At 40.5% G+C, this 26,972-nt stretch overlaps 1 protein-coding gene, 1 long non-coding RNA gene, 1 pseudogene and 1 gene segment (V, D, J or C); all 4 read right to left on the reverse strand.

The window, feature by feature from the left end:
- Positions 1-5,286: 5,286 nt before the first annotated feature.
- On the reverse strand, positions 5,287-8,081 carry LOC106608710 (uncharacterized; annotated as a pseudogene).
- A 1,447-nt stretch (positions 8,082-9,528) lies between these two features.
- On the reverse strand, positions 9,529-12,818 carry LOC123743754 (uncharacterized). Its single transcript, XR_006770583.1, has 3 exons — positions 12,461-12,818; positions 11,070-11,128; positions 9,529-10,031 (listed from the first exon to the last, which is right to left on the reverse strand). It is a non-coding gene; the product is annotated as an uncharacterized lncRNA (long non-coding RNA).
- A 1,425-nt stretch (positions 12,819-14,243) lies between these two features.
- Positions 14,244-14,892, reverse strand: LOC106608708 (Ig kappa chain V region K29-213-like). The segment is given in 1 exon segment: positions 14,244-14,892. A coding segment is annotated over 1 exon segment (342 nt).
- Positions 14,893-18,131: 3,239 nt separating this feature from the next.
- LOC106608741 (uncharacterized) lies at positions 18,132-20,032 on the reverse strand. Of its 2 annotated transcripts, none has more exons than XM_045721726.1 (5): positions 19,928-20,032; positions 19,417-19,761; positions 18,956-19,009; positions 18,761-18,795; positions 18,132-18,672 (listed from the first exon to the last, which is right to left on the reverse strand). In XM_045721726.1, exons 1-5 carry the CDS (start codon positions 19,968-19,970, stop codon positions 18,523-18,525), a joined length of 627 nt encoding a protein of 208 aa, XP_045577682.1. In that variant the 5' UTR covers positions 19,971-20,032; the 3' UTR covers positions 18,132-18,522. The 2 variants fall into 2 exon arrangements, with proteins under 2 accessions (XP_045577682.1, XP_014062320.2); XM_014206845.2 differs by having other exon boundaries at positions 18,956-19,117.
- Between the last annotated feature and the right edge of the window lie 6,940 nt (positions 20,033-26,972).

A 26,972-nucleotide genomic window follows, 5' to 3' on the forward strand; every position in this document is an offset into this window, starting at 1 on the left:
CACCATACCTACTGTGAAGCATGGGGGTGGAAACATCATGTTTTGGGGCTGTTTTTCTGCAAAGGGACCAGGACGACTGATCTGTGTAAAGGAAAGAATGAATGGGGCCATGTATCGTGAGATTTTGAGTGAAAACCTCCTTCCATCAGCAAGGGCATTGAAGATGAAACGTGGCTGGGTCTTTCAGCATGACAATGATCCCAAACACACCGCCCGGACAACGAAGGAGTGGCTTCGTAAGAAGCATTTCAAGGTCCTGGAGTGGCCTAGCCAGTCTCCAGATCTCAACCCCATAGAAAATCTTTGGAGGGAGTTGAAAGTCCGTGTTGCCCAGCGACATCCCCAAAACATCACTGCTCTAGAGGAGATCTGCATGGAGGAATGGGCCAAAATACCAGCAACAGTGTGTGAAAACCTTGTGAAGACTTACAGAAAATGTTTGACCTGTGTCATTGCCAACAAAGGGTATATAACAAAGTATTGAGATACACTTTTGTTATTGACCAAATACTTTTTTCCACCATAATTTGCAAATAAATTCATTAAAAATCCTACAATGTGATTTTCTGGATTTTTTTTCTCATTTTGTCTGTCATAGTTGAAGTGTACCTATGATGAAAATTACAGGCCTCTCTCATCTTTTTAAGTGGGAGAACTTGCACAATTGGTGGCTGACTAAATAGTTTTTTGCCCCACTGTATGTGTTCAAAATAACTATCTTCTAGCCTTAACCCTAAGCCTTACCCCAACCCCAGGCCTAACCCTTAACTCCAGCCCTAGCCTAACTCTAACCTTTGCCCCAACCCCAGCCCTAACCCTAGTCCTAGCCGTAACCCTTACCCTAACCCTAAACTGACTGTAGATACAGCTACAAAGGTGTTTTTGCGAGAAGGGGGTAGCTGCAGTCCAGTATGGCAACTGATGAGTGGGTGTCGAAAGGAAAGTAGTGGGTGTGTGGAAAGGAGTTGGTGTGTCGAGAACTCTCTGCTATAGGTCAGACTGTTTTGATTGAGTGGTATGTTTTTTTTTCTCAGTTTCTGACCAATCAACTACGATACATTGAGCTACCATACCGCGAGAGTTTGGACATCTGTTTTGAAGCCAGGGCATGAGTTTGAGTCGTATTTCTGTGTTAGTGTTACACAAATAATTGTACATTTTCAGTTATAAAACAGACGATTGTTATTTTTTATTAGAAGTACTGGTGTTGAGTATACTGTTGCTTCATGTGTTGTATGTGTGTGCTTACTGTGACTGTCACCCTGATATTGGCTACTACAGTAGGTAGCTATTTCCTACGCCTTTGCTGGACATTAGTGCTTGACAAACCGGAGCGAAGGGCACTGTGTCCTGGTGTTGTTGCCTTTCATACTCTCCCCATTGAGTAGTATAGTGTATGTGCTGTGTGAACTAAGGTCACATCTAGATGGTTTTTAATATTAGTTATTGTGTATGCTGCTATCCTACTTGAAATAGAATAATGGGATGGTAAAACATGGCCACGTTAGCAGGCGACACGACCATGATATAGCTGTTCACTGTTCGCTGGCTTATCGTCATTCAGCAAAATCAACCATGCAAAACAGTCTGGATTGGCAACAAATCTGCACAATTAGCTGATTAATTTCCATACACCCAATTGTTTTGACACACTCACTCGCCCATACTCCAGTCACCAGATAGGGCTGCAGTTACCCATACTTGTTTTTAGCTCATGATCATATTATGCAGATCTGTCTGGGTGTCAGTGCTACTAACCTACTGGTTCAGAAACCTTTTTGCCTGTAACTCCATTTTGATATACATTTTTCTTTGCCACCCAACCATGTAAAAAAAGTTATGTAGTCAATGGCCAATGATTACTTTTATAATTGGAGCTATGACAGACTATTACAAGTCAGTGCTTTTGACTGTTTTTTCAATGTGAAGGAAGTATGGTTTGAAGTGACTGAAATGCATCAGAAAGACATTGGGAAGTTGAGATGATCATCAGGCAATAATGTTGTATGATATTTTGTGTAGAAAAGAACATCATCATTGATGATATTCTTTGTTACACAGTCTGATTTAGTGCCTGGTCTTGTCCAGTCTGTTCTGGCATCTGGGAACTGTCGAGGGAAACAGAAGATGCATATGTGTTCCTGAGAGTATTATCCTTCAGTGATGGGGTCATAATATGCTTTAGTTTAAACCATTCCTAAGATAGTCACATTTGTAGGAAGAAAACTGAAACCGCTCTATTTACTACAACCGCATCTAGCGGCTACTAGAGGTTACTGACGTAACCCCGGTACAATGAACCAGCGGCTATGTTTTTATTTTATTTCAGAGTTTCTCTGGCGACCCTTAGTTTAAAATCAGGTGACCCCACATCAGGCGACCCCTAGTTTGGGAAACGCTTCACTAACCAATAATATCAGGTCAACACTGGCTCCAGCCTCGTAGTTCCTGTCACCTCACACTGTGGTTGATGCATTTGTCACCTTTTTAATGTCAGTTAAAAAACCAACAGCAGGAAATGGCCATTAGCTGACACCTATGAAGGACTCTTTTCACGCTTGAATCAAACTCTGCTGGCGCAATAAACTGCGGTTGAAGTGACCGATCACACATAGGCATGTTGTTCCTGGTGGACTTTGGAGAAAACGTATAGTAATTATTACTCTTCTACTTCATTTCACTTGAAAAGATTGTTCATTAATGTACATATAAGTGTAGATATAGTGTAAAAATCTGAAACATGTTAATGTTAATCATCATCTGATTATTCAGGAGTTTATTATCTTCAGAGTTCACTGTTAGAAGCAGGACTGATGATACAGTAGGCTGTCCTCTTCCTTCTCTCTGCTGGTCTCAGAACAGCCAATCAGGCCTAGGGACTGTCATTACAGTCATGTAAGACAGCCAACCCCCTGCCTCTCACTCTAATCTGACAGACAGGCTAGTATACACCAGTGGCGGTCGGTGCCGTTTAAGATTAGGGAGGATGATACGTTTTTGAATGAACATGGCCTTATTTCTATAACAGCATATTGGATGACTGTCATTCATATTCCATTCACCCAGCTCAACGTAAAATCAATATGTTTTGTCTACTACATGATTCAAAAATATTCCCTGTACTCATCATGAGGTTGCTACAATCTAGCCTATGAATGAAAGTTTACAACGTAGGTTCACTGGTAGAGAGAATTTGGAGTAATCAAGATGCCAGACAGTGACACATTCAATACCGCCTTGCACACTGTTTCCTGCATCTAGCTGATCAAGGGTGTAATCATTAGTCCAACAGTTGCAAACAATAGTTTTTATTGGACAAATTCAGGTATGTTTATCCCCATTTTGTTCCGTTTGCTTCCGTTTTAGAGTTTTTCAACAGAATAGGTGCAATGAATACACCCCTGATCACACGAAAACACAGTTCACTTTCATAGCATCCACGTACAAACAGCTCGTTGTATATATAATTCCTTCTTGTATCTATCTATCATTGGCTAAAGAAAACCACATAACATTTCGACATTCTGATGGGAAAAAAACTGAAATTCAAATTGGAAACATAGTTTGCTACTAAACTTTCAGTTTCTTCACTGACCTTCATGGCATATGCACCATCTCCAAAAAAGTATTCATTATACCAGAATATTCCACAGTGATACAAACCAACATCAGTATGGGCAAATTAAAACTCAAGTCATCCTTCGCAGCTCAAGACAAGATGTATTTGCGAAATCTCCCTAGAAATATACTTTTTCATAGTAAGTTGGTACATGGGTACAAGTCCATGTCCCGGTGGTCGCAATATTGGAGATAGCTTCATGAGATTAGACATGCCCCCTGAGCCCACTCAGACACTCTTGACACACATTCCAAATGGGAACTACAAATGTGTCTCATGCGCACAGTGCAATATCACAATAAACACATCCTTCAGACACCCACATACACGTAGAAAAAACCCTGTTCGGGGTATCATCTCATCACCTGTTCATGTGGGAAAGCCTATGTAGGACAAATTAAAATACAATTAAAACAACGCATAGCTGCACACCGCAACTCAATCAGGTGTAAGAACATTGACTATCCAGTAGCAGCTCACTTTGTTGAAGCTAACCATCCAATCTCCTCCCTCAAATACACAGGCATTGAGCATGTTGCTCTACCAAGGAGAGGAGGTAACATGGAGATCCTACTACTACAAAGGGAGGCTTACTGGATATCCTATGTAAAAACATTGACCCCTAGTGATCTGAATATTGACTGTGATCTCAGGCACTTCTTATGAACAATTATATATTTTTTGAAAAAGTCTTATAAATTGATATATTCTTTCTAGAGCTAATCAGCGTACACCCAATATGTTCCCCCTGTTGATGATGCTTACTATGCATTATGGTTGAACCAAAATAACAATTAAATATGTGAAATTGAATTAAACTATAATGTATGTTGATGCTAATATTATGTACACTACCATTCAAAGGTTTGGGGTCACTTAGAAATGTCCTTGTTTTTGAAAGAAAAGCACATTTTTTGTTCAATAAGAAACATCAAATTTATCTGAAATACAGTGTAGACATTGTTAATGTTGTAAATGACTATTGTAGCTGGAAACAGCTGATTTTTTTATGGAATATCTACATAGGCATACAGAGGCCCATTATCAGCAACCATCACTCCTGTGATCCAATGGCACGTTGTGTGAGCTAATCCAAGTTTATAATTTAAAAGGTTAATTGATCCCTTTTGCAATTATGTTAGCACAGCTGAAAATTGTTGTTCTGATTAAAGAAGCAATAAAACTGGCCTTCTTTAGACTAGTTGAGTATCTGGAGCATCAGCATTTGTGGGTTCGATTACAGGCTCAAAATGGCCAGAAACAAAGACCTTTCTTCTGAAACTCCTCAGTCTATTCTTGTTCTGAGAAATGGAGCTATTCCATGCGAGAAATTGCCAAGAAACTGAAGATCTTGTACAACGCTGCGTACTACTCCCGTCACACAACAGCGCAAACTGGCTCTAACCAGAAGAGAAAGAGGAGTGGGAGGCCCTGGTGCACAACTGTGCAAGAGGACAAGTACATTAGAGTGTCTAGTTTGAGAAACAGATGCCTCACAAGTCCTCAACTGGCAGCTTCATTAAATAGTACCCGCAAAACGGTGTTAAAACAACAGTTTCTTTGATACATTGAAAATTCCATACAAATGTTTGTTACTAAAAGCAGTTTAATTATGCTACAAATAGTAACATTTCTTCTTGTAGTCTTTGTGACAGTGGTGATATATTTCACTGCTGCTGCAGGTATCTGACATCAGAGTACACTGCATCCTCTCTGCTGGTCTTCTCTCTCACTCTTCTAGAGGAGGAGGACTTCTTCTTGGGGGTGAAACTGACAGCTGCATAGTTCAAACACGTCACTGTCTTGATTCTGAGGGGTTGGAGCCATGAGGAAATGCATTATGATGATAGCATGATCTACTATATAACGTTTCTATTCTCCTATGGAAGAAAACACTCTACAAAAGAAATGACTGTTCAGACTGTACACCCACTACAATGACCTGACAGTCAGTGGAACAGTGACAGACAGAAGTTCCACAGAAAAATAAACAATGATCACAAATATAAGTAGGCTACATCTAGTACAGTGACATATTACTTGCAAGAAAGCTTAATAACAAAAAATGCACAAATAAGTTGAGTACTAGCTGTAAGGAAAGTTAAATGGCAGTTTCTTGTAAAAACTATAAATATTATATATTTATAAATGTTGACAAGTTTATCTGATTTCTCTGAGACATTGGGACATCAGTCCTCCCTTCAAAGAGATTGAAATAGAGAAAGGCCAGCTATTATTTTTTATGACAATCTATCTATTTTTAACCTCATACAGTTAATTAACAATGCTGATATGTTGGGCATTTAATGAATATTTACAGAATGTACATTGCATAGAGATTCATGTAAAATTAGACACATCAGTTGTAACATCACATACATTGGATACATTAGATATAACGTAATACCTCTGCTATCTCTGTTGTCTGCACAACGCCCAGACAAGTAGAAGGGTCACTATCCCCAGAATGATGTTGAAGACGACCAAGGCCAGAACAGTAGGACTCAGATCAAATGGAGAATCATGCTCTGGAACTGTGGAAAGGGTATCAGAGAATTCATATTGTATTCATGAGCGCTTAGGAAGATCATCAAACAGTAAAGTATGGCATCAAAAGCTGATGGTGATATTGTATAGCTTGTTGAGACAAATGAGGTCATTTGGAGGTAGGCTGCTTGCACGAATATACTGTATTGTTGGGGATATTTACAGATTAAATGGGATTTACCTTGAATGTTCAGCTTGGTCCCATTCCCAAACTGTATCACCCCACATGAGGCCACAGCACAGTAGTAAGTCCCAGCATCAGAGAAGCTGAGGTTCCTCTTGGGGAGGTTGTAGACACAGCTCTGTGTAGGAGACCCAGCCTCAGGGCTCTTCTCACACTGATCACTCCTGTCTCCATGGGAGTAAAGGATTCCTGGATGTAGAAGAGACTGCTGTACATGCTGTCAGAGAGATGGATCCTGAAAAGAAACACCCCAAAGATAAAGATGCAACTCCTTCTTCCACTGCAGATACATCTGTAGATGGTGATATTAAAGAAGAGCAACTTCTAAAAGGGAGTCACTTACCTCTGCACTGCAGACACTTTCTCTGGTTCATCTTGTACATGATGCAAGCAAGGACAATGATCAGGATTAACGAGAAAGCCAATCCTACACCCAGGCAGTACACCAAGAGAAGAAGGTCTGCCCTATGGCCTGTGGACATTCAAACATTGATAGAGGACGCTCAGAATAGCAAGTAAATGTATGTTCTACACAGTAGATTAGTAAAATAAAGAAAAAGATTCAACCGTATCAACTACCTTGAATGTCCAGCTTGGTCCTATTCCCAAACAGTATCTCCCCACATGAGGCCACAGCACAGTAGTAAGTCCCAGCTTCAGAGTGGCTGAGGTTCCTCTTTGGGAGGTTGTAGACACAGCTCTGTGTAGGAGACCCAGCCTCTGGTATCTTCTTACACTGATCACTCCTGTCTCCATGGGAGTAAATGATTCCTGGACGGGATTCTCGTGAGCCATGTCTGAACCAATAGACACTGTGTTCTCCTACACAGGTCTCAGTGTGTATTGTACAGTTCAGAGACACAGAGTCTCCTGGCTGGACTGACTCAGACACAGGCTGCTGGAGCACAGTCATGTTTCTGGACCCTGAACCTGACAGGAAGGTTTATAAGTCAGTAAATCTGTTCCCTATGTTGTGTCCCAACTTATCATTGTTGAAATCATACACAGTCATATCTGATTATGCAAATACAGCATAATTAAGCCATTGTATCAAAAACGCAAAGATGAAAAGCCCTCAGATTATAGTCGCAGAAAATGTGTTACAATTTCCTTTCTTTGTAAATTCAGATGTTGTACCTTTCACAATGAGAATGGCTCCTTCTTCAAACTCCACCTGGTTGGCATAAGAGTTCCCACAGTAATATGTGGCTGAATCAGAGAGCTGCATGTCTGAGATCTTTAGGTGATTCATTTCTTCACCGCTTTGCACTGAGAAGCGAGTGTTACCCTTAAATTCATGGTAAAATGTTGCATTCTTGTTATACTTGTAAAAGACTGATAAGATTTGAAGATTGTCACCCAATGTTTCCTTGTACCACATAAAGTACAGTGCCCTGTTGCCTTTATAGAAGCAGTGCAAAGTCACTGTCTCTCCAACATTGGCTGTAACAAGATGAATTTCCGAGGATTGTGCAGCAGCTAGAATACACACAGAGACATGATCCGTTACTTACGCAAGTTCTTTATATACCCCAAAAATCTATGAATTGCAAAAATAAAGTATCTGAGTGTACATCCCTTAAGCAGACAAGAAGTGCCAGTATCAGACACAGTGATATCATATTTGAAGATGTCCTCTTCACAACCTGTGTCTTGAGTGGAAAAGTCCACCCATGTAGACCCCACTTTAACTATGGTGTTATTGGTGATTGGTCGAACTGGACGTGTCATTTTTGTTAACATCTTATTCAGCCAACCATGGTCTTCGTAACTAAAAATCACTCATAGAATCCATGCAAAGTGAACCAGTGCTTACTGTATAGGATATTATGTTGAGGGTGGGTGAAGCATAGACAGTTTGTGGTGTCTAGATGAATCTTTTTTTGTGGGGGAAACGTATAGTTTGCTATGTGGGCACCAGCTGAATCAAAGATGTCCAACAATGAGGCAATGTGTAAAGAGAATATATGAATATCCTTCACTTAATTTGGTTAAAAGTATAATATTATGTGATAAGTATGCAGTAGATTTTCAAGCATACCTTACAAATTCATGTACCTGTATCCTCTTGTTGTCAAACTCAGTTGTGTGCCTTAGATAGATTTAGCCCCACCCCATGCAACAGTTACAGGGAGTAATACTGATGACCTATAGGGGGACTGTTATACATACTTTTACATTTTAGTCATTTAGCAGACACTCTTATCCAGAGCGACTTACAGTAGTGAATGCATACATTTCATACCATTCCTTGTTTTGTATTTTTTTTTGTACTGGCCCCCCGAGAGTATCAAACCCACAACCCTGGCGTTGCAAACACCATGCTCTACCTACTGAGCCACAGGGAAGGCCATAGAACATATCCTGATTTGTAGGGTGAACAGGGGTGGAGCATTACTGTGAGAGTATGTGGGGAAAACACTGACAGAGTGAAAGTCAGTCTTATCCCTGTCATTCATGTACTAACTCAAGTGTAGGCTACTAGTTGAGCGTTTAGTAGGGGTGTACCTCAGTGGGTAGGCCTCTTCACTGTAGCCTAGTATACATTAATACAATTTTTAACTCAGTAAACAAATGATTGTAGTTTGAATGAATTAAACCTATGATCTTGTAAGTGACCAGATACAGGCTACATGGCATACAGTATATAAGTGGACTATGATGCTAATTGTCATGGTTGTGAATAACATTGAAAGAATGAGAGAAAACAGAGTGACACCACATAGACATCCTGCTGAAAACCACATAGAGACACAGGGTGTGTAAAAGGCCAGCAGGCCTGTCCAAAGCGTAGAGACAGCCTTGTTTTGTGCTCACAACAGACCACAGTGTGCAGGTACCTGTGAACATCTCGCTGTGTGGGTGCATGCATGGGTGGGTTTAGCATTTATCAGTAGGATGGTTCTGCAGAAGCCCTCTGCACACATTCATACAGACATCCTGTACTTACAGAACACAGGAGAAGGGACAAGTCTATTTTAGTCAGTATCAGTTGTTTAAATGTATATTAATTAATACTAAAAGAAGCAACTTATACATGGATTTCAGAAGAGCAATTTAATCAACTGATATACAACTTTTTAAACAAGGTCACTGGCCATTCATTTTTAGAATGCAAAACAACTCAGCAATCTCAACAAATACTAATTTTCAATACAAGGTGATGATATTTCCAACATTTACTGCAAAAAGTCCATCGACATTTGTCTTAGATTGATCTATTTCCTGGTGGTGTAGATGATGATGAAGATGGTCAGACAGCAGACGAGAACTCTAGTTCTTATGATGGAGAGAAGGACCAGGATTCTCATCTGTTGATCATCAGAGTGACCACGCTCAACATCCAGCTTGGTCCAGTTCCCAAACAGTATCTCCCCACATGAGGCCACAGCACAGTAGTCCCAGCATCAGAGAGGCTGAGGTTCCACTTGGGGAGATCGTAGACACAGCTCTGTGTAGGAGATCAATCCTCATAGTTCTTCTCACACTGATCACTCCTGTTTCCATGGGTGTAAATGATTCCTGGATGGGATTCTCCTGAGCGATGTCTGAACCAATAGACACTGTGTTCTCCTGCACAGGTCTCAGTGTATATTGTTCAGTTCAGAGTCTCAGAGTCTCCTGGCTGGACTGACTCAGACAAACCCTTCTGTGCAACAGACATGTTGTTGGACTCTAATTCTGAAAAGAGTGACCGAGTAAGATCATGGTGTGTCAATTGTATTGTCGTACTAGATTTTTTTATGAACAATTTATTTTGTATATTTAGAATTTCATGAATGCAAAATGAAAATCCAAAACAAAGACCTAAGTTAGTTAAACTTTGACAATCAAATCTGCTCCTTGTCCAAATGTGACCTTGCCCACTTCAACAGCAGCACAGTAGTATGCATCTGAGTCCCCTAACTGTGTCTTACGGATGGTCAGGTTAAAGCTGTCAACTCCTCTCTTCACAATCAGACGTTTAGTCCCAGTGAAGTCCTTGGTAATGTTATATAACTTATTTGTTTGAGAATTTGTAAGGGCTGACGTGAGAGAGAGTGGACCAAAACGCAGCGGAGTTAGTGTTCATCATATTTAATTAAGAAAGAACACTATACAAACAAAACAAGAAAAAACCGACAGCCAAACAGTCCTGTCAGGTGAACCAAAATGACAGAAACAATTACCCACAAAACCCCAATGGAAAAACATGCACTTTTGTGTGACTCCCTATCAACAACAACGAACTTCAGCTGTGCCTGATTGGGAGCCACACACGGCCCAAAACAAAGAAATACAAAAACATAGAAACAGAACATAGAACGCCCACCCAATGTAACACCCTGGCCTAACCAAAATAAAGAACAAAACCCCTCTCTATGGCCAGGGCGTTACAGAATTAGAAATATCATAAACAGTGTCACCATCTTTGAATATAACATATTGAGTGGAAAAGGTCTACCCAAGTGTACAACACTTCAACAATTGGCTAATGGGTGATTGGTTGAACTGGACCTAATCTTCTTTATTGACTCCTCATTGAGACGAACATGGTCTTGTTGTCTATTGCAACCTACAGAGGCACACAGTCTACTGGCTGGCCTCACTGAGACACAGGATGCTGTAAAATGCAAGTAATTGTCTTGAAGGTTTTACTTGTTTGGTGGTTTGTGGTTTTCTCACCTCTCTGGAGAACCCTGGTTCAAAATATGAGGCTAATTGTTTTCTCACACTTACTTTAATTAAATCAAGTGGATCTTGCCTCCGTTGCAGAAGACAAGAAAAACCAAGTGTACCTAAAGTATTTGAAAGAGAACAAAACTATTATTATTTTGAACAGGTCATTCAGCAGTCAGAATACTCCAGATTACCCTTAGGAGGGCTGTTTTACATCGACCATGTCTTGTCGAACGGTTAACAGCATTGGGCCAGTAACCAAAATGTCGCTTGTTTAGATCCACGAGCCGACTAGGTGAGAAATCTGTGGCACTTAACCCTACTTGCTCCGGTAAGTTGCTCTGAATAAGAGTGTCTTCTAAATTACTCAAATGTAAGTGTGAACAGGAGTAGAGCATTGGAAGTGTTAATGGGATAAACACCTACAGCATGAAACAAGTCAATTGTATGTCAGTCTCATTCACTGAAACATGCATTAACTTTAGTGTAACACCTGTGAGTGCATCACTGATTGGACACCCCAGCCTAATGTAACTAATACACATGACACACTTTATCCACTCTATATCACTCTCTGGTTAGTGTTGTTCTCATAGGAGGCAATCTATCATAAGGAGGATCCTCCTCTATTGGTCTCCTTACAGAGAACCCTGCAGTAGTCCTAGAACACTTGTCTGATTGAGAATGCACTAGTTCTCCCATGACATCATCTTAAAATGGCCCCTCACTCTGAGCCCATAGATGTAGAATAGATGGTTCTGTATTATGACATGAGATGCTTAACTTGGAGAGTTCAATAGAGTTCATAAACAGTTCTTTGTGGTTTCTAACTGATTTCAGATAACTATTTATATCTGAGTAAGTTTATAAAGAACTGGTTTGCTGTGACTGCAAGCTGTCAGTAGGAACATAAACAACAGTAACAAATGCGAAAACTACTGACTGACACCAGATAGACATCCTGCTGAAAACCACAGAGACACAGAGAGCAGGTAGGAGGGTCCTGTGTGTACAAAGCCAGCAGGCCTGACCAAAGAATAGATATAGCCTCGTACTTAGAGCAGACCGTAAGTACCTGTGAACTTGTTAGATGTGTGTGCGGGGATGTGAGTGTCATGCTATCAACTCGTCTAAAAGAAGGTCAAGACATTTCAGTGGACATGAAGAAAATAGGTTGTGTGCCTTACTCATGCAAAGACTCCCTGGAACTCAATTAAAAAACTACACACTCAAACAAATGAGTCATTGTCTTCATCATACAGATCACTCTACCACCTGTTTCATTTTGAGTGATTGTTGCTCCTTGTTACTAAGCTACACTTTATTATAACTATGTTGAGGTTAGTAGTAATGACCCAGTGATGATGACTGTCTAGCCTGTTCGGTAGCTGCTATTTAAATACGCTGGAAATGATTTTTAACATGTTATAGATGTGTAATAACTATATTACCTTGTTATAGATTCTTCATAGCTACAAGTTACTGCCAACTCTACCGTTGAGGGAGTTATGGGGACTTCCATGAACACTGCTGCTCCCTGTTGAAAAATAAATGGATTAGAGTCCTGCAAGGTGCCCTTATACATATTCACATTTTGTCAATAGTTTGTGAAAACTGCTCAGTTACAATGTGAACATGGTCATATTTGAAATCAGTCTCTCAACCATATCAATTCTGTTCAAAGTCTATTTAGCTAAGAAGTACATTTTTAGTTCAGTCTTTTGTTACGGAGAGAGAGAGTTGGGCTCTTAGTGACATGGATGCTGGTGGTTTTGATGGTGTGTGAAAAGTGAGTGTGGTGAGGACTGACGGTGATTGCTGGGGGTTAGAGTTGAGTTTGCGGAAGTGGAACATCTATTCAGAGCAGTCAGAACACCAGAGTGCTGTGATACAGGATACAGCTAAAAGAAGACAGTTTGAGAGGCTAAAACACCAGCAATAGAAACATATTTACAGTTATTATGCAACCAACCATATTTTTTACATTGAGCATAGGCTTGATATGGTTGTTGCACGCTGAATCTGTGGGTGAAAGTGTTGTAGAAATTTAAGGACAGAGAAATATATGAATGAAAATCAAACAATTCCTCTCTATGAAAGCAGTTGAATGTTTTATTTGATCAAAATGGAACATCAGTATCAATGTAAGTAATTGTAACTTACAATGAAAAAGCCACAGTCAAACATACAGTGTAAAAAACACAGAATCAATGCAAGTTAATAAAGAGGAAAAGTTGACATTTCAGTCCATGTTTTGGCGTCTCACACCAGAGTACACAGTGTCTGTCTCCATGGCGCTCCTCTGTCTCCCGGCCTTTGGTTTCTTGTGGACGACGTTCAGAGCGGCGTAATGGAGAGTATCAGGCTCTTGATCCTAAGAGGAATAACAAAAATGAAAATATTTGCAATTAGACTAAATATAACACTATAGTGAAACAATCCTCCAATAAAATTTATATTTTCATATTTTGATTGAAGGAAAAACACATTGATTCAGCAACAACTAAATAAGTGTTAGGTCAGGTTACCTGGTTATCATGACTGGGGACTGCAGGAGCACTTGGCTGAAGGTGCGTTCCTTTTAATCAAACACAAATAATCAATACAATCATCATCATCCTTCAATGAAGATCTTTTATGACCAATTTTGACTAAAACATGTCAACTAATGTAACAGTACCAACAATTGATAAGCATACTGTATCTTGCACAATAATATTGCTTACCTATGCACTTGCTCATCTTGTACAAAACACAAGTAAGGACAATGATGAGGAGGACACACAAACCCAACGCTACGCCAAGGCAATACATGAACAGAAGATGGTCCTCCTTACAACCATCTGTGAAATATCAAATAGGGATAGAGACACTGAGACACTGAGGAATAAAGCTATGACAATGTTAGAGACACCAACAAGACTCGGCCTGATCTGAGAGTCAAACTTTCTTCTCTCATATACAAAGATAACTGAATGATATAGGAAAGACAAAGATATCTGAATGATATAGAAATACAAAGATATCTGAAGGATATAGGAAAGACAAAGATATCTGAATGATATAGAAAAAACAAAGATATCTCAGTGATATAGAAAAACAAAGATATCTGAATGATATAAAAACAAAGATATCTGAATGATATAAAAACAAAGATATCTGAATGAATTAAAACAAAGATATCTGAAGAATTAAAAAAGTATATAAACGATACCTTGCCTGTAATCTAAAGAACTTTGATTATATAGATGTCAGAAGTATCACCTACGATCAATGTCCAGCTTGGTCCCGTCTCCAAACAGTATCTCCCCACATGAGGCCACAGCACAGTAGTAACTTCCAGCATCAGAGAGGCTGAGGTTCCTCTTCGGGAGGTTGTAGACACAACTCTGTGTAGGAGACCCAGCCTCAGAGCTCTTCTCACACTGATCACTCCTGTCTCCATGGGTGTAAATGATTCCTGAGCAGGATTCTCCAGAGCCATGTCTGAACCAATAGACACTGTGTTCTCCTGCACAGGTCTCAGTGTGTATTGTACAGTTCAGAGTTACAGAGTCTCCTGGCTGGACGGATTCAGACACAGGCTGCTGGAGCACAGACATGCTGTTGGACTCTGAGTCTGAAGAGAGTGAGTAACTAAAGTAAAACTAAGTGGGTGAAAAACAAGCCATGTATTCATCACTAGCATTTGATGAACTAGTTGCAAAAACATACTAATATACAGTGCCATACATTTTTAAAATGAAGAAGCAAATGTTTAGTCACCTTTGACAATTAAAACAGTTCCCTCTTCAAATGTTTGCTCATAGATGGCTGTAGTGGAACAATAGTATGTAGCTGAGTCCCCTGGCTCTGTCTTGGATATGGTCAAGTTACAGCTGTAGTCTCCTCTCCTCACACCCAAACGTTTGGTCTCAGTAAAGTCCTTAATAAAGTTGTTGGAATAATAACTATCTTGGCCAAAATAAAGAGATGACGCCATGTGAAGGGGTTTCTGTCCAAAACTCTGCTTGAACCAAATAAACCTGGTCACTGACTCATCTGAACAAAGACAAGTGAGAGTCACAGTACCTCCCAGCTCAGTAACCATCACAGGGGTTGGTTGGATTACGTTTGGTTTGGTAAAAGCACCAACTGTCAAAGCAAACAAACAAAATGGATCAAAGACAAAGACATGTTCCTCTCTGTTGAGTGCTAAGAACCTTGGCGTGATCCTGGACAACACCCTGTCATTCTCCACTAACATCAAGGCGGTGACCCGATCCTGTAGGTTCATGCTCTACAACATTCGCAGAGTACGACCCTGCCTCACACAGGAAGCGGCGCAGGTCCTAATCCAGGCACTTGTCATCTCCCGTCTGGATTACTGCAACTCGCTGTTGGCTGGGCTCCCTGCCTGTGCCATTAAACCCCTACAACTCATCCAGAACGCCGCAGCCCGTCTGGTGTTCAACCTTCCCAAGTTCTCTCACGTCACCCCGCTCCTCCGCTCTCTCCACTGGCTTCCAGTTGAAGCTCGCATCCGCTACAAGACCATGGTGATTGCCTACGGAGCCGTGAAGGGAACGGCACCTTCATACCTCCAGGCTCTGATCAGGCCCTACACCCAAACAAGGGCACTGCGTTCATCCACCTCTGGCCTGCTGGCCCCCCTACCTCTGAGGAAGCACAGTTCCCGCTCAGCCCAGTCAAAACTGTTCGCTGCTCTGGCACCCCAATGGTGGAACAAGCTCCTTCACGACGCCAGGACAGCGGAGTCAATCACCACCTTCCGGAGACACCTGAAACCCCACCTCTTTAAGGAATACCTAGGATAGGATAAAGTAATCCTTCTAACCCCCCCCCCTTAAAAGATTTAGATGCACTATTGTAAAGTGGTTGTTCCACTGGATATCATAAGGTGAATGCACCAATTTGTAAGTCGCTCTGGATAAGAGCGTCTGCTAAATGACTTAAATGTAATGTAATGTAACATGGATAAACCATTTTTACCCATTACAGACAGAACATCCACTTAACTTATCATATTTAAACTACATACTAGAAATAATTAAAAAATAAACTCAATTAAAATGTCTTACACTTACACAAGTTGATGTAAAACAAAAATACTTCTCTATTCATCATTGTAGCATTAGTCCTTTCTGTACTGTATAGTGTGTGGATCTGACAGTGGGACATCTTATATGCACCTTATACTGTATATGATGGCATTTTACATGTACCTTTCATACAGTAGGAGGGAACACTGAAACGAGAGATTTTATTGGCCGACTACAATTTTAGAAGTGTGTCCTCTGGCTTACCATAGTTTGAGCTTCCTTCTAATTACTTTTTAAGACATTATAAAGCAGGTCAGAGTAACTGGATCAAGGAAATCAAATATTTGCTTGATACGGCTGCTTCTTTTTTGAGAGAAATGAAACATTTACCTAAATTCTTTCTCTTTTGATGTTTGGAAATTATACAGTGAATGATCTTTAGTGCTGATAATACTACCTACCCAAACACAGCCCAGCCCAATGGTTAAAGTAACCCATCATGTAAATTTACCCACCACTGCATAAAAGCTGCACCAATAAAATCTAATATTAGTTGTAAACGCAATAGCATTGAATAATATCTATTTTTTTTCAAACCTTTGTTTGGTACCAATACTTTCTCTTTTTCCATGAAGGAAGAGTTGACAAAACTATTGAGATGACACTCAATCTGAATCTGCACTTTCTCCTCTTGTTGAATGCTTTACTGTAGGTTAAACGTTTTCAACTCGAGACCCAATTGAGAAATTGGCTGTCCTCCCGTGACCAAAATCGTCCTCCAATGACCAGACATTTGAAGAAATAGCCTGTGATTATAGATGTTTTCTCATAACTCAGGAGCCATAGTTTAAGAAACCCTGCACAGTTTAGGGTTTGGGAAATGCTTTTAGCTCGTGGTTTGTATTCTTGACATACTTTGCACATCTAACTGAGCGGCAGGTGTCTGGTGTTTACGGTCCAGATGAACAGAAGAGTTGCGTTTACTATTACACACAAATATTTTCCCGTACTATCTGTCGGCAGGTGGACTGAAAATCTGGCGAGAGAGAGAGAGAGAGAGAGAGAGAGCATAATGGACATTTCATCCCCCAGTGTTAGTCTATGAGAGACCCAGTGATGTTCACCTCAGCAGGTCTCACTCTACACTGAGCTGCTCCTTCCTGTCACTCACACCACAGGAAGTGATGCGTACCCTCACTGGCCCCTCCTCTACCTCAGACCGCAATCATATTCTCCTTATGAACTGCTTCTCGGAATAGGGGGCTGTGATTGTCAAAAACAAATTGTCAAAGACTCAAGCCAACATAGTCATAGAATGTTCTCTCTGCTGCCGCACGGCAAGCGGTACCAGAGCGTCAAGTCTAGGTCCAAGAGGCTTCTAAACAGCTTCTACCAGCAAGCCATAAGACTCCTGAACACCTAATCAAACGGCTACCCAGACTATTTGCGTTGCCCACCCCCCCCCTCTTTTACACCACTGCTATTTTCTTTTTTTAACCTTTCTTTAACTAGGCAAGTTAGTTAAGAACAAATTCTTATTTTCAATAACAACCCACTGTTGCTAGGCTAACTGCCTTGTTCAGGGGCAGAAGGACAGATTTTTACCTTGTCAGCTCAGGGATTTGATCTTGCAACCTTCAAGGACTAGTAATAGTCCAACGCTCTAACCACTAGGCTACCCTGCCGCCCACCTGCTATTCTCTGTTGTTATCATCTACGCATGGTCCCTTTAATAGCTCCACCTACACATACATATTAACTCAACTAACCGGTGCCCCCTGCACATTGACTCTGCACCGGTACCCCCTGTATATAGTCTCGCTATTGTAATTTTACTCCTGCTCTTTAATTACTTGTTACTTTTATTTCTTATTCTTATCCATATTTTAAAAAACTGCATTGTTGGTTAGGGGCTCGTAAGTAAGCATTTCAATGTAAGGTCTACACCTGTTGTATTCGGTGCATGTGACTAATATAATTTGATTTGATTTGATCAGTACAAAGCCAAGACAGGAAATACTAAGGGGGAATTACATCATGACAAAGGCAATTTTGGTTTAACTCTTTATTTGTCTTTAGAAGTGATCAGTATAATACAGTTGTCTACTGCTGGGTACTTTGTCCCTCAGGGTCACCCTATAAAAAAATAACCAAATCACTAACACACACAACAGAGATCTAAGTTAAGAGATGCCAAAAGAGGCAACTACTCTGCGGCCATTAAACAGTTGTGTTTTGACTTCTAACTCCTCCTCTCTAACCACACCCTGTACCACTGAGATGTTTGGCCTAACTTGGAGAGAGCTACAGTGGCCCTGAGGTAAAACTCACAAACATACACTGCAGAGATTAATTGATTTACATTTAAATAAATGTCAATACATTTTATATAACTACACAGATACAATATAGCAAGATTTAATCTTGTATTCAAACATATGGTAAATCAGTGTGTTCAAAGATATGGACAACTATTTGTCCTCCTCTTCCATCCTCCTCCACTTTATAATCTTGTAGCAGCATACACTACATGGGGGTCCAGCTCCTTCTCTCTTCTCCATCTTCCTCTTCGTGGAGGTGAAATTCAGAGCGGCATAATTCAATGTATCTGGATCTTGGTTCTGATGATTTGCAAACACCATGCAGTAGTTGTAATTTTCTCAGTTTCTGAATTGCTTACATTTCAGTATTTAATCATGCAGTATTTACCTGATCATTGTGTTGTAGTCTTTGAGGATCAGGGCCTGAATATCAAAGAGAGATGAGAGAACGGATTAATGGATCAATCCATTATAGTGAACACACCGACTCCTCTGATCATCAGTGTACAGTATGTCATGGGAAAAACATCCACATTAAAGGTATAATTCAAAGGTCCCATATTATCATGAAATGGGCTCCTACCTGTATTGTGTCTGTTTGTGTCTTGTCTGATCTTGAGGACCAGGATGAGGATGACTATCAGTAGAACAGCAGTCAAAACAGCCAGGATCATAACCAGGGGAAGGAGGTACATGGTTCCATCATCATCCTGTCCTACTAGACTGATAGTTCCATTACAATGTCCTATTAGATGACATTTTATTAAATCACTTGGTGATCCTTTAATGACAGACCTAAACATTTTATCATGTAGATATTTTTTCATCTACATGACTCTCTTTAGGTGACTCTGGTGTTTCCTCACCTCCGTTGTGCCCTATAGCATTGCGATTAGTAATAATAGAGAAGTATTCCTTTTCAAAATTATAATGCAAAAAAAATATGTCCATCAATGGTTTGCCTTTGTTTCATGATAACTCCTGATTAGGTTGATAAAAAATGTTCAAATGTATCAAAAGCCAGATAAATAATTGAAAACGTACCTTTAACTTTTAGAACTGTTGCGTTGACAAAGAACATGTGGTTATATGGAAACAATCCACAGAAATACAGGCCACAGTCAGCTATTTCCACTTTTGTGATTTTGAGAAAGATAGTGGTGTTGTTGCTGAATATTTCAAAATGTCTCCTTTGAAAACCATTGTGGAGATCAGGTGTTGAATTAAAGCCGTACATAGATGAGATACACACAGGCTCTGATCCGTTGACTTGCTTGAACCATGCTGTGTGTCCCACAACCGTTGTAACATTGGAGCACTGCAAGGTGATGTTATCCCCAGTACGGACCACCATAGTCTGAGACTGAGAAACCAAAACAGAGACCAAACCTGAAACAGATAGAACAAAGTCCAACATTAATGACTGTAATCGGTGATATCACATGTACATGTTAGAAATCAGGAAGAAGTGCTGCACTGAACATTCTGGTTATACTTGATGAATGCAGTCAATCTTTCTCTGTCTCCATGATAGATTTAACAGTAGCTTAATTACTCAATCCATAGAGCAGTAGAGCTTGTAGGAAGGTTCTTGCCATTCTGTGTGTAAATCTATTCTGCTATGTCTGGTTGTGAATCAGAGAACACCTCTTTATTCACGCTGAGATCACTGTGAGATCAAAGGGGATTTCATTGGTAGGAGGCGTGGTAGTTGGCATTGGACCACAATGTCTATTTACAGAAAGCAGTACATACACAGACGTTTTATGTGGAGTTTAAAAACAGAAATGTAGCATATTTGTGTTGAATCAAAATAGAGATTGGTGTTTGGGTTCGGTTGGGTTCATATAGGTCAGCGTTTCCTAAACTGAAGGTTGCGACCCCATGTAGTGTCTGTCCCCTGATTTAAAAATGGGGTCATGAGAAAAAATCTGAAATAAAATGTACAAATTGCTCTTGGTTCATAGAACCAGGGTTATATCAGTAACCTACGGAAGCTGCGAGTTGCAGTTGTAATAAACAGAGTGTTTTTTGTTTTCTTCCTACAAATGTGGCTCAATCATTTGAACGGTTTAAGTTAAAAAATATTATGACCCCATCCCTGAAAGATAAGGCTCTTACGAACAATTATGTGTCTTCTGTTTCCCTCTACATTGTCCACAACCACTCAGGACATATTAAAACAGAGTGGACAGGACCAAGCCCTAAATCAAGATGGGGAGGGACACCATCCATTGTTTTCTACACAGAATATCATACCACTGATATAGGTGTTTGGGTTTGGTGGGGTTCATAGAGGACCACGAGGCTTCACTCTACAGATGGATTGCACATGTTGTTACGTTCCCCAGTTTCTGTGTTGTTGTGGGTTTGTATGTGTGTCTATTTCAGGAAATGCCTTCCTGGATTCCTAAAGCGGCTGATTGGTCGGCCCCATCGCTGATTCGAGCTCTGACCCCTCCCTCTCGTCAGGGGATACAGCTGTTTCTTCAATTACCAACTTCTTCTCCAGCTGGATAAAAGCCAGTGTTCCAATGTCAGAGAGCTTCTTTTTCTGTCCTGTGTTGGTTGTTGTGGTGGTCAGTGAAAGTTTTTTTATATTATTTTGTAGCTTCTCCTTCAGATGTATGTGTATGACAATAGGACTTAGTGTTTGTGGTTATTGAAATTTCACAATTAGACTATTGGTAAATTATTCTGTTTCATTTGTTCCTGGGGGGGAAAGGGGAATGCACTTTGGAAGTGTTTAGGCAAGAGGCCTGCGGGCATACGTAACCCGTAGCATTTAATCTGTCTATGCACACTAGGTAAGACCTGGGCGGACCACCCCCTGTATTTTGGTTAGCGCGCCAGGTGGTGCTAAAGGTTAGGTTAGAAGGCAGGTAAGGTGGGAGAGGGGATTCCTTAATGTTTACTTTCTTTACTTTAGTTCCGGCCAGCCTGTTTTTCCCCACATTATTGTGTGTTAGGAATAATAAATTCCCTGTAAACGGTATTCTCTGCCTCTGTCGTCCATCCCCACACCTACGATCACATACTTTTTTCACTTCACAGGGAGTTGAAATGTAGCGGGGTCTTGCGTTCCCTCCAAGAGGTGTACGCAACAATGTTCGAACTAACTGTTCACCAACCCTAACCCTTAACTCTAGCCTAACTCTAGCCCTAACCTCAGCCCAAGTCCTAGCTGTAACCCTAGCCTAGCCAAACCCTAACCAACCCGAACCTTAGTCTTTTATTTAACTAGGCAAGTCAATTAAGAACAAATTCTTATTTACAATGACAGCCTACCAAAAGGCCTCCTACGGGGGCCTGGGTTTAAAAATAAAAACAATATAAATATAGGACAAAACACACATCACAACAAGATACAACACTACATAAAGAGAGACCTAAGACGACAACACAGCAAAGCAGCAACACATGACAACACAGCATTGTTGCAACACAACATGGTAGATGAACAAAACATGGTACAAACATTATTGGGCACAGACAACAGCACAAAGGGCAAGAAGGTAGAGACAATACATCACACAAAGCAGCCACAACTGTCAATAAGAGTGTCCATTATTGAGTCTCTGAATCAAGACTAACCCTAACTGTCCAGTTTGAGTGCTTTTTGCAGCTCATTCCATCGCTAGCTGCAATGAAGTGAATAGTGGAGTGACCCAGGGATGTGTGCTTTGGGGATTTTTAATAGAATGTGACTGGCAGAGTGGGTGGAGAATGAGGGCTGCAGTAGATATCTAAATAGGGGGGAGTGATGCCTAAGAGGGTTTCATAAATAAGCATCAACCAGTGGGTCTTGTGACGGGTATACAGAGATGACCAGTTTACAGAGGATTATAGAGTGCAGTGAAACGTCCTATAAGGAGCATTGGTGGCTAATCTGATGGCCGAATGGTAAAGAACATCTAGATGCTCGAGAGCACCCTTACCTGCCGACCAATAAATTATGTCTCTGTAGTCTAGCATGAGTAGCATGGTCATCTGAATCAGGGTTAGTTTGACAGCTGGGGTGAAAGAGGAGCGATTACGATAGAGGAAACCAAGTCTAGATTTATCTTTAGCCTGCAGCTTTATACTCCCAAGTACTTGTATGACGTGACTACCTCAAGCTCTGCCTGTCACTCACTTGGTGACAGGCAGTGGCTGAGAGAGCAAATTTTCTGACTCTGCACTCTTGAGAGGTAGTTAGCAAACCAGGCCAAAGACCCCTCAGAGACACCAATACTCCTTAGCCGGCCCACTAGAATGGAATGGTCTACCATTTCAAAAGCTTTGGCCAAGTCAATAAAAATAGCAGCACAATATTTCTTAAAATCAAGGGTAATGTTGACATCATTGAGGACCTTTAAGGTTGCAGTGACACATCCATAACCTGAGCGAAAACCAGATTGCATACCCGAGAGAGTACTATAGACATCAAGAAACCAGTCAGTTGATTATTGACACGTTTTTCCAACACTTTTGATAAACAGGGCAAAATAGAAACAGGCCTATAACAGTTAGGATCAACTTCATCTCCCCTTTTAAATAAAGGATGAACTGTGGCTGCCTTCAAAGCAATGGGAACCTCCCCAGAAAGGAGAGACAGGCTTGGCGACGATAGGTGCAGCAACCTGAAAGAAGAAAGGGTCTCAAACATCTGACCCAGATGTTTTTTTGTGGTCAAGTTTAACCATTTTCCAGAACTTCTTGGGGTTAGATCCACAGAAAGAGTACTGCTCTTAAAGTAACTAACGATAGCCAGTCAGCCTGAGTATGCGTGTGCCGAGCCTTTCGCCAAATGCAATTCTTGAGGTGGAGTAACTCTGTAAGATCACAGGCGAACCAGGGGCTGAACCTGTTTTGATTCTCATTTTCTTTATGGGGGCGTGTTTGTTAACTTCTTTGGGATAGGGGGCAGTATTTTCACGTCCGGATAAAAAACGTACCCGATTTAATCTGGTTACTACTCCTGCCCAGAAACTAGAATATGCATATAATTAGTCGATTTGGATAGAAAACACTCTAAAGTTTCTAAAACTGTTTTAATGGTGTCTGTGAGTATAACAGAACTCATATGGCAGGCCAAAACCTGAGAAGATTCCATACAGGAAGTGCCCTGTCTGACAATTTGTTGTCCTTCTGTTGCATCTCTATCGAAAATACAGCATCTGTGCTGTAACGTGACATTTTCAAAGGCTTCCATTGGCTCTCTGAAGCCGCCAGAAAGTGGAATGGGGTGTCTGCTGTCTCTGGGCAAAGAACAGCAGCAGAATTTGTTAGTGGTCAGCCTGGGGACAGTGACGCTGGAGATGCGCGGTCACGAGACTACTCCATTTTTTCTTTCAGCCTTTGAATGAATACAACATTGCCCGGTTGGAATATTATCGCTATTTTACAAGAAAAATTGCATAAAAATTGATTTTAAGCAGCGTTTGACATGCTTCTAAGTACGGTAATGAAATATTTTGACATTTTTTGTCACGAAAATGCGCTCGCGCGTCACCCTTCAGATAGTGACCTGAATGCACGAACAAAACGGAGCTATTTGAATATAACTATGGATTATTTGGAACCAAAACAATATTTGTTGTTGAAGTAGAAGTCCTGGGAGTGCATTCTGACAAAGAACAGCAAAGGAAATCCAATTTTTCTAATAGTAATTCTGAGTTTAGGTTGTCCCAAACTTGGTGGGTGTCAAAATAGCTAGCCGTGTTAGCCGAGCTATGTACTCAGAATATTGCAAAATGTGCTTTTGCCGAAAAGCTATTTTAAAATCTGACACCGCGATTGCATAAAGGAGTTCTGTATCTATAATTCTTAAAATAATTGTTATGTATTTTGTCAACGTTTATCGTGAGTAATTTAGTAAATTCACCGGAAGTTTTCGGTGGGTATGCTAGTTCTGAACATCACATGCTAATGTAAAAAGCTGTTTTTTGATATAAATATGAACTTGATTGAACAAAACATGCATGTATTGTATAACATAATGTCCTAGGAGTGTCATCTGATGAAGATCATCAAAGGTTAGTGCTGCATTTAGCTGTGGTTTTGGGTATTTGTGATGCATGCTAGTTGCTTGGAAATGGCTGTGTGTTTTTTGTGTCTATGTACTCTCCTAACATAATCTAATATTTTGCTTTCGCTGTAAAGCCTTTTCGCTGTAAAGCCACATTTCCAGATATCATCAACAGTAATACAATCAAGGCACGGCATAGGACAGGGAGAGCTCTGCAGTGCTGATTTATGACATCTGAATGTGCATCAGATGGCAACAAGATCATATTGTACAGCAATTTCATCAGGTAACATGCATACAAATCCAGCGAGAGGTGGTTAAAATAGGATGGGAGGCCAAAAGTCTGTGTAACCAATAGAGAGTCAGAGTCCCGAGTGTGGAAACAAACATCCCACGGTTGGGTAAAGAAAGTTTGTAGTCAACAAAGTATCAAGGAGACATGAGGCAAACAGAAAAATAGCAAAATGCACAAGAACATTTTTTAATATATAATGACTTGGGGCTAGCCATTGTAAGTTCAGTCACTCGCCCCAACAGTGCGTGTGTGCTGGAGGCGAGCGAAAGCTTGGGAGAGAGGGGGGAGTGTGGTGGAGGTACCTGTACCAGACGGGGAGACAAGCCAGGGCAGACGGTGAACAGATCGTCAGGTGGGGATCCAAGCAGCAGAGCAGCAGGCAACAGGAATAGGTGTCACACCCACTTGGGAGAAGATTTTATTTCTGGAGGCAGATATCTTGTAGAAAATGCCAGTGAATGGTCTTTGAACAGCAGGAGGGTGCTTCAGAGGATGCTTCAAAGACTCCTGCCACTTGTTGGGCCCAAAGGCCTCGACACCTTTTACTTCACACCTTGGTGCTAATTGAATTTGTATCTGGTCTGTCCTTGCAAGCCCGGGAGCCTTAACCTCTTGGGGCTAGGTGGGACGCTAGCGTGCCACCCGTGGTGCACTCCATCAACAGCAGGTGCATTTCAAGAGCGGCAAATTTGAATCCAAATAAATGTCAAAATTCAAATTTTTCAAAAATACAACTATTTTACACCATTTGAAAGATAAACATCTCCTTAATCTAACCACGTTTTACGATTTCAAAAAGGTTTTACGGCGAAAGCATAAATTTAGAGTATGTTAGGACAGTACATTTACAAGAGTTGTGTGTAATGTTTTGTCAAGTCAAAGACAGGGTCACCAAAACCATAAAACCAGCTAAAATGATGCACTAACCTTTTACAATCTCCATCAGATGACACTCCTAGGACATTATGTTAGACAATGCATGCATTTTTAGTTCTATCAAGTTCATATTTATATCCAAAAACAGCGTTTTACTATGGCATTGATGTTGAGGAAATCGTTTCCCTCCAATAACCGGCAGTCAAGTCAGCGTCACAAATTAAATAATTAAAATTAGAAAACATTGGTAAAATATTATATTGTCATTTAAAGAATTATAGATTTACATCTCTTGAACGCAATCAACTTGCCAGATTTAAAAATAACCTTACTGGGAAATCACACTTTGCAATAATCTGAGCACTGCGCCCAGAAAAATACGCGTTGCGATACAGACTAGACGTCATGTTGGGGAGATCTAAAATCGAAAATACTATGTAAATAATCCATTACCTTTGATTCTCTTCATCAGATGTCACTTCCAGGTATCACAGGTCCATAACGAATGTAGTTTTGTTCAAAAAAGCTCATCATTTATGTCCAAAAATCTCCGTCTCGTTAGCACATGATGTAAGCCAGCCGGACTTCTCGTCATGAACGAGGGGAAAAAATATATTTCCGTTCGTTCAAACATGTCAAACGTTGTATAGCATAAATTATTAGGGCCTTTTTTAACCAGAACATGAATAATATTCAAGGTGGACGAATGCATACTCTTTTATAACGTATTGGAACGAGGGTACCCAACATGAACTAGCGCGCCAGGTGTCTAATGGGACATCACCGTTCCATGGCTCTTGTTCGGTCAGATCTCCCTCCAGAAGACTCAAAACACTTTGTAAAGGCTGGTGACATCTAGTGGAAGCAATAGGAAGTGCCAAAATATTCCTAAACCCCTGTGTTTTTCAATGGGATAGGTTTAAAGTCAATACAACACATCAGGTATCCACTTCCTGTCAGAAAATGTCTCAGGGTTTTGCCTGCCAAAGGAGTTCTGTTATACTCACAGACACCATTCAAACAGTTTTGGAAACTTTAGAGTGTTTTCTATCCATATATAATAAGTATATGCATATTCTAGTTACTGGGTAGGATTAGTAACCAGATTAAATCGGGTACATTTTTTTTATCCAGACGTGCAAATGCTGCCCCCTAGACCCAACAGGTTAACTCAGCATTCAGTCCCCATAAAGTAAAATATACTGCTCAAAAAAATAAAGGGAACACTTAAACAACACAACCTAGATCTGAATGAAAGAAATAATCTTATGAAATACTTTTTTCTTTACATAGTTGAATGTGCTGACAACAAAATCACACAAAAATAATCAATGGAAATCCAATTTATCAACCCATGGAGGTCTGGATTTGGAGTCACACTCAAAATTAAAGTGGAAAACCACACTACAGGCTGATCCA

The sequence above is a fragment of the Salmo salar genome, chromosome ssa07 (assembly GCF_905237065.1).
Source record: "Salmo salar chromosome ssa07, Ssal_v3.1, whole genome shotgun sequence".
Lineage (NCBI taxonomy): Eukaryota > Metazoa > Chordata > Actinopteri > Salmoniformes > Salmonidae > Salmo > Salmo salar.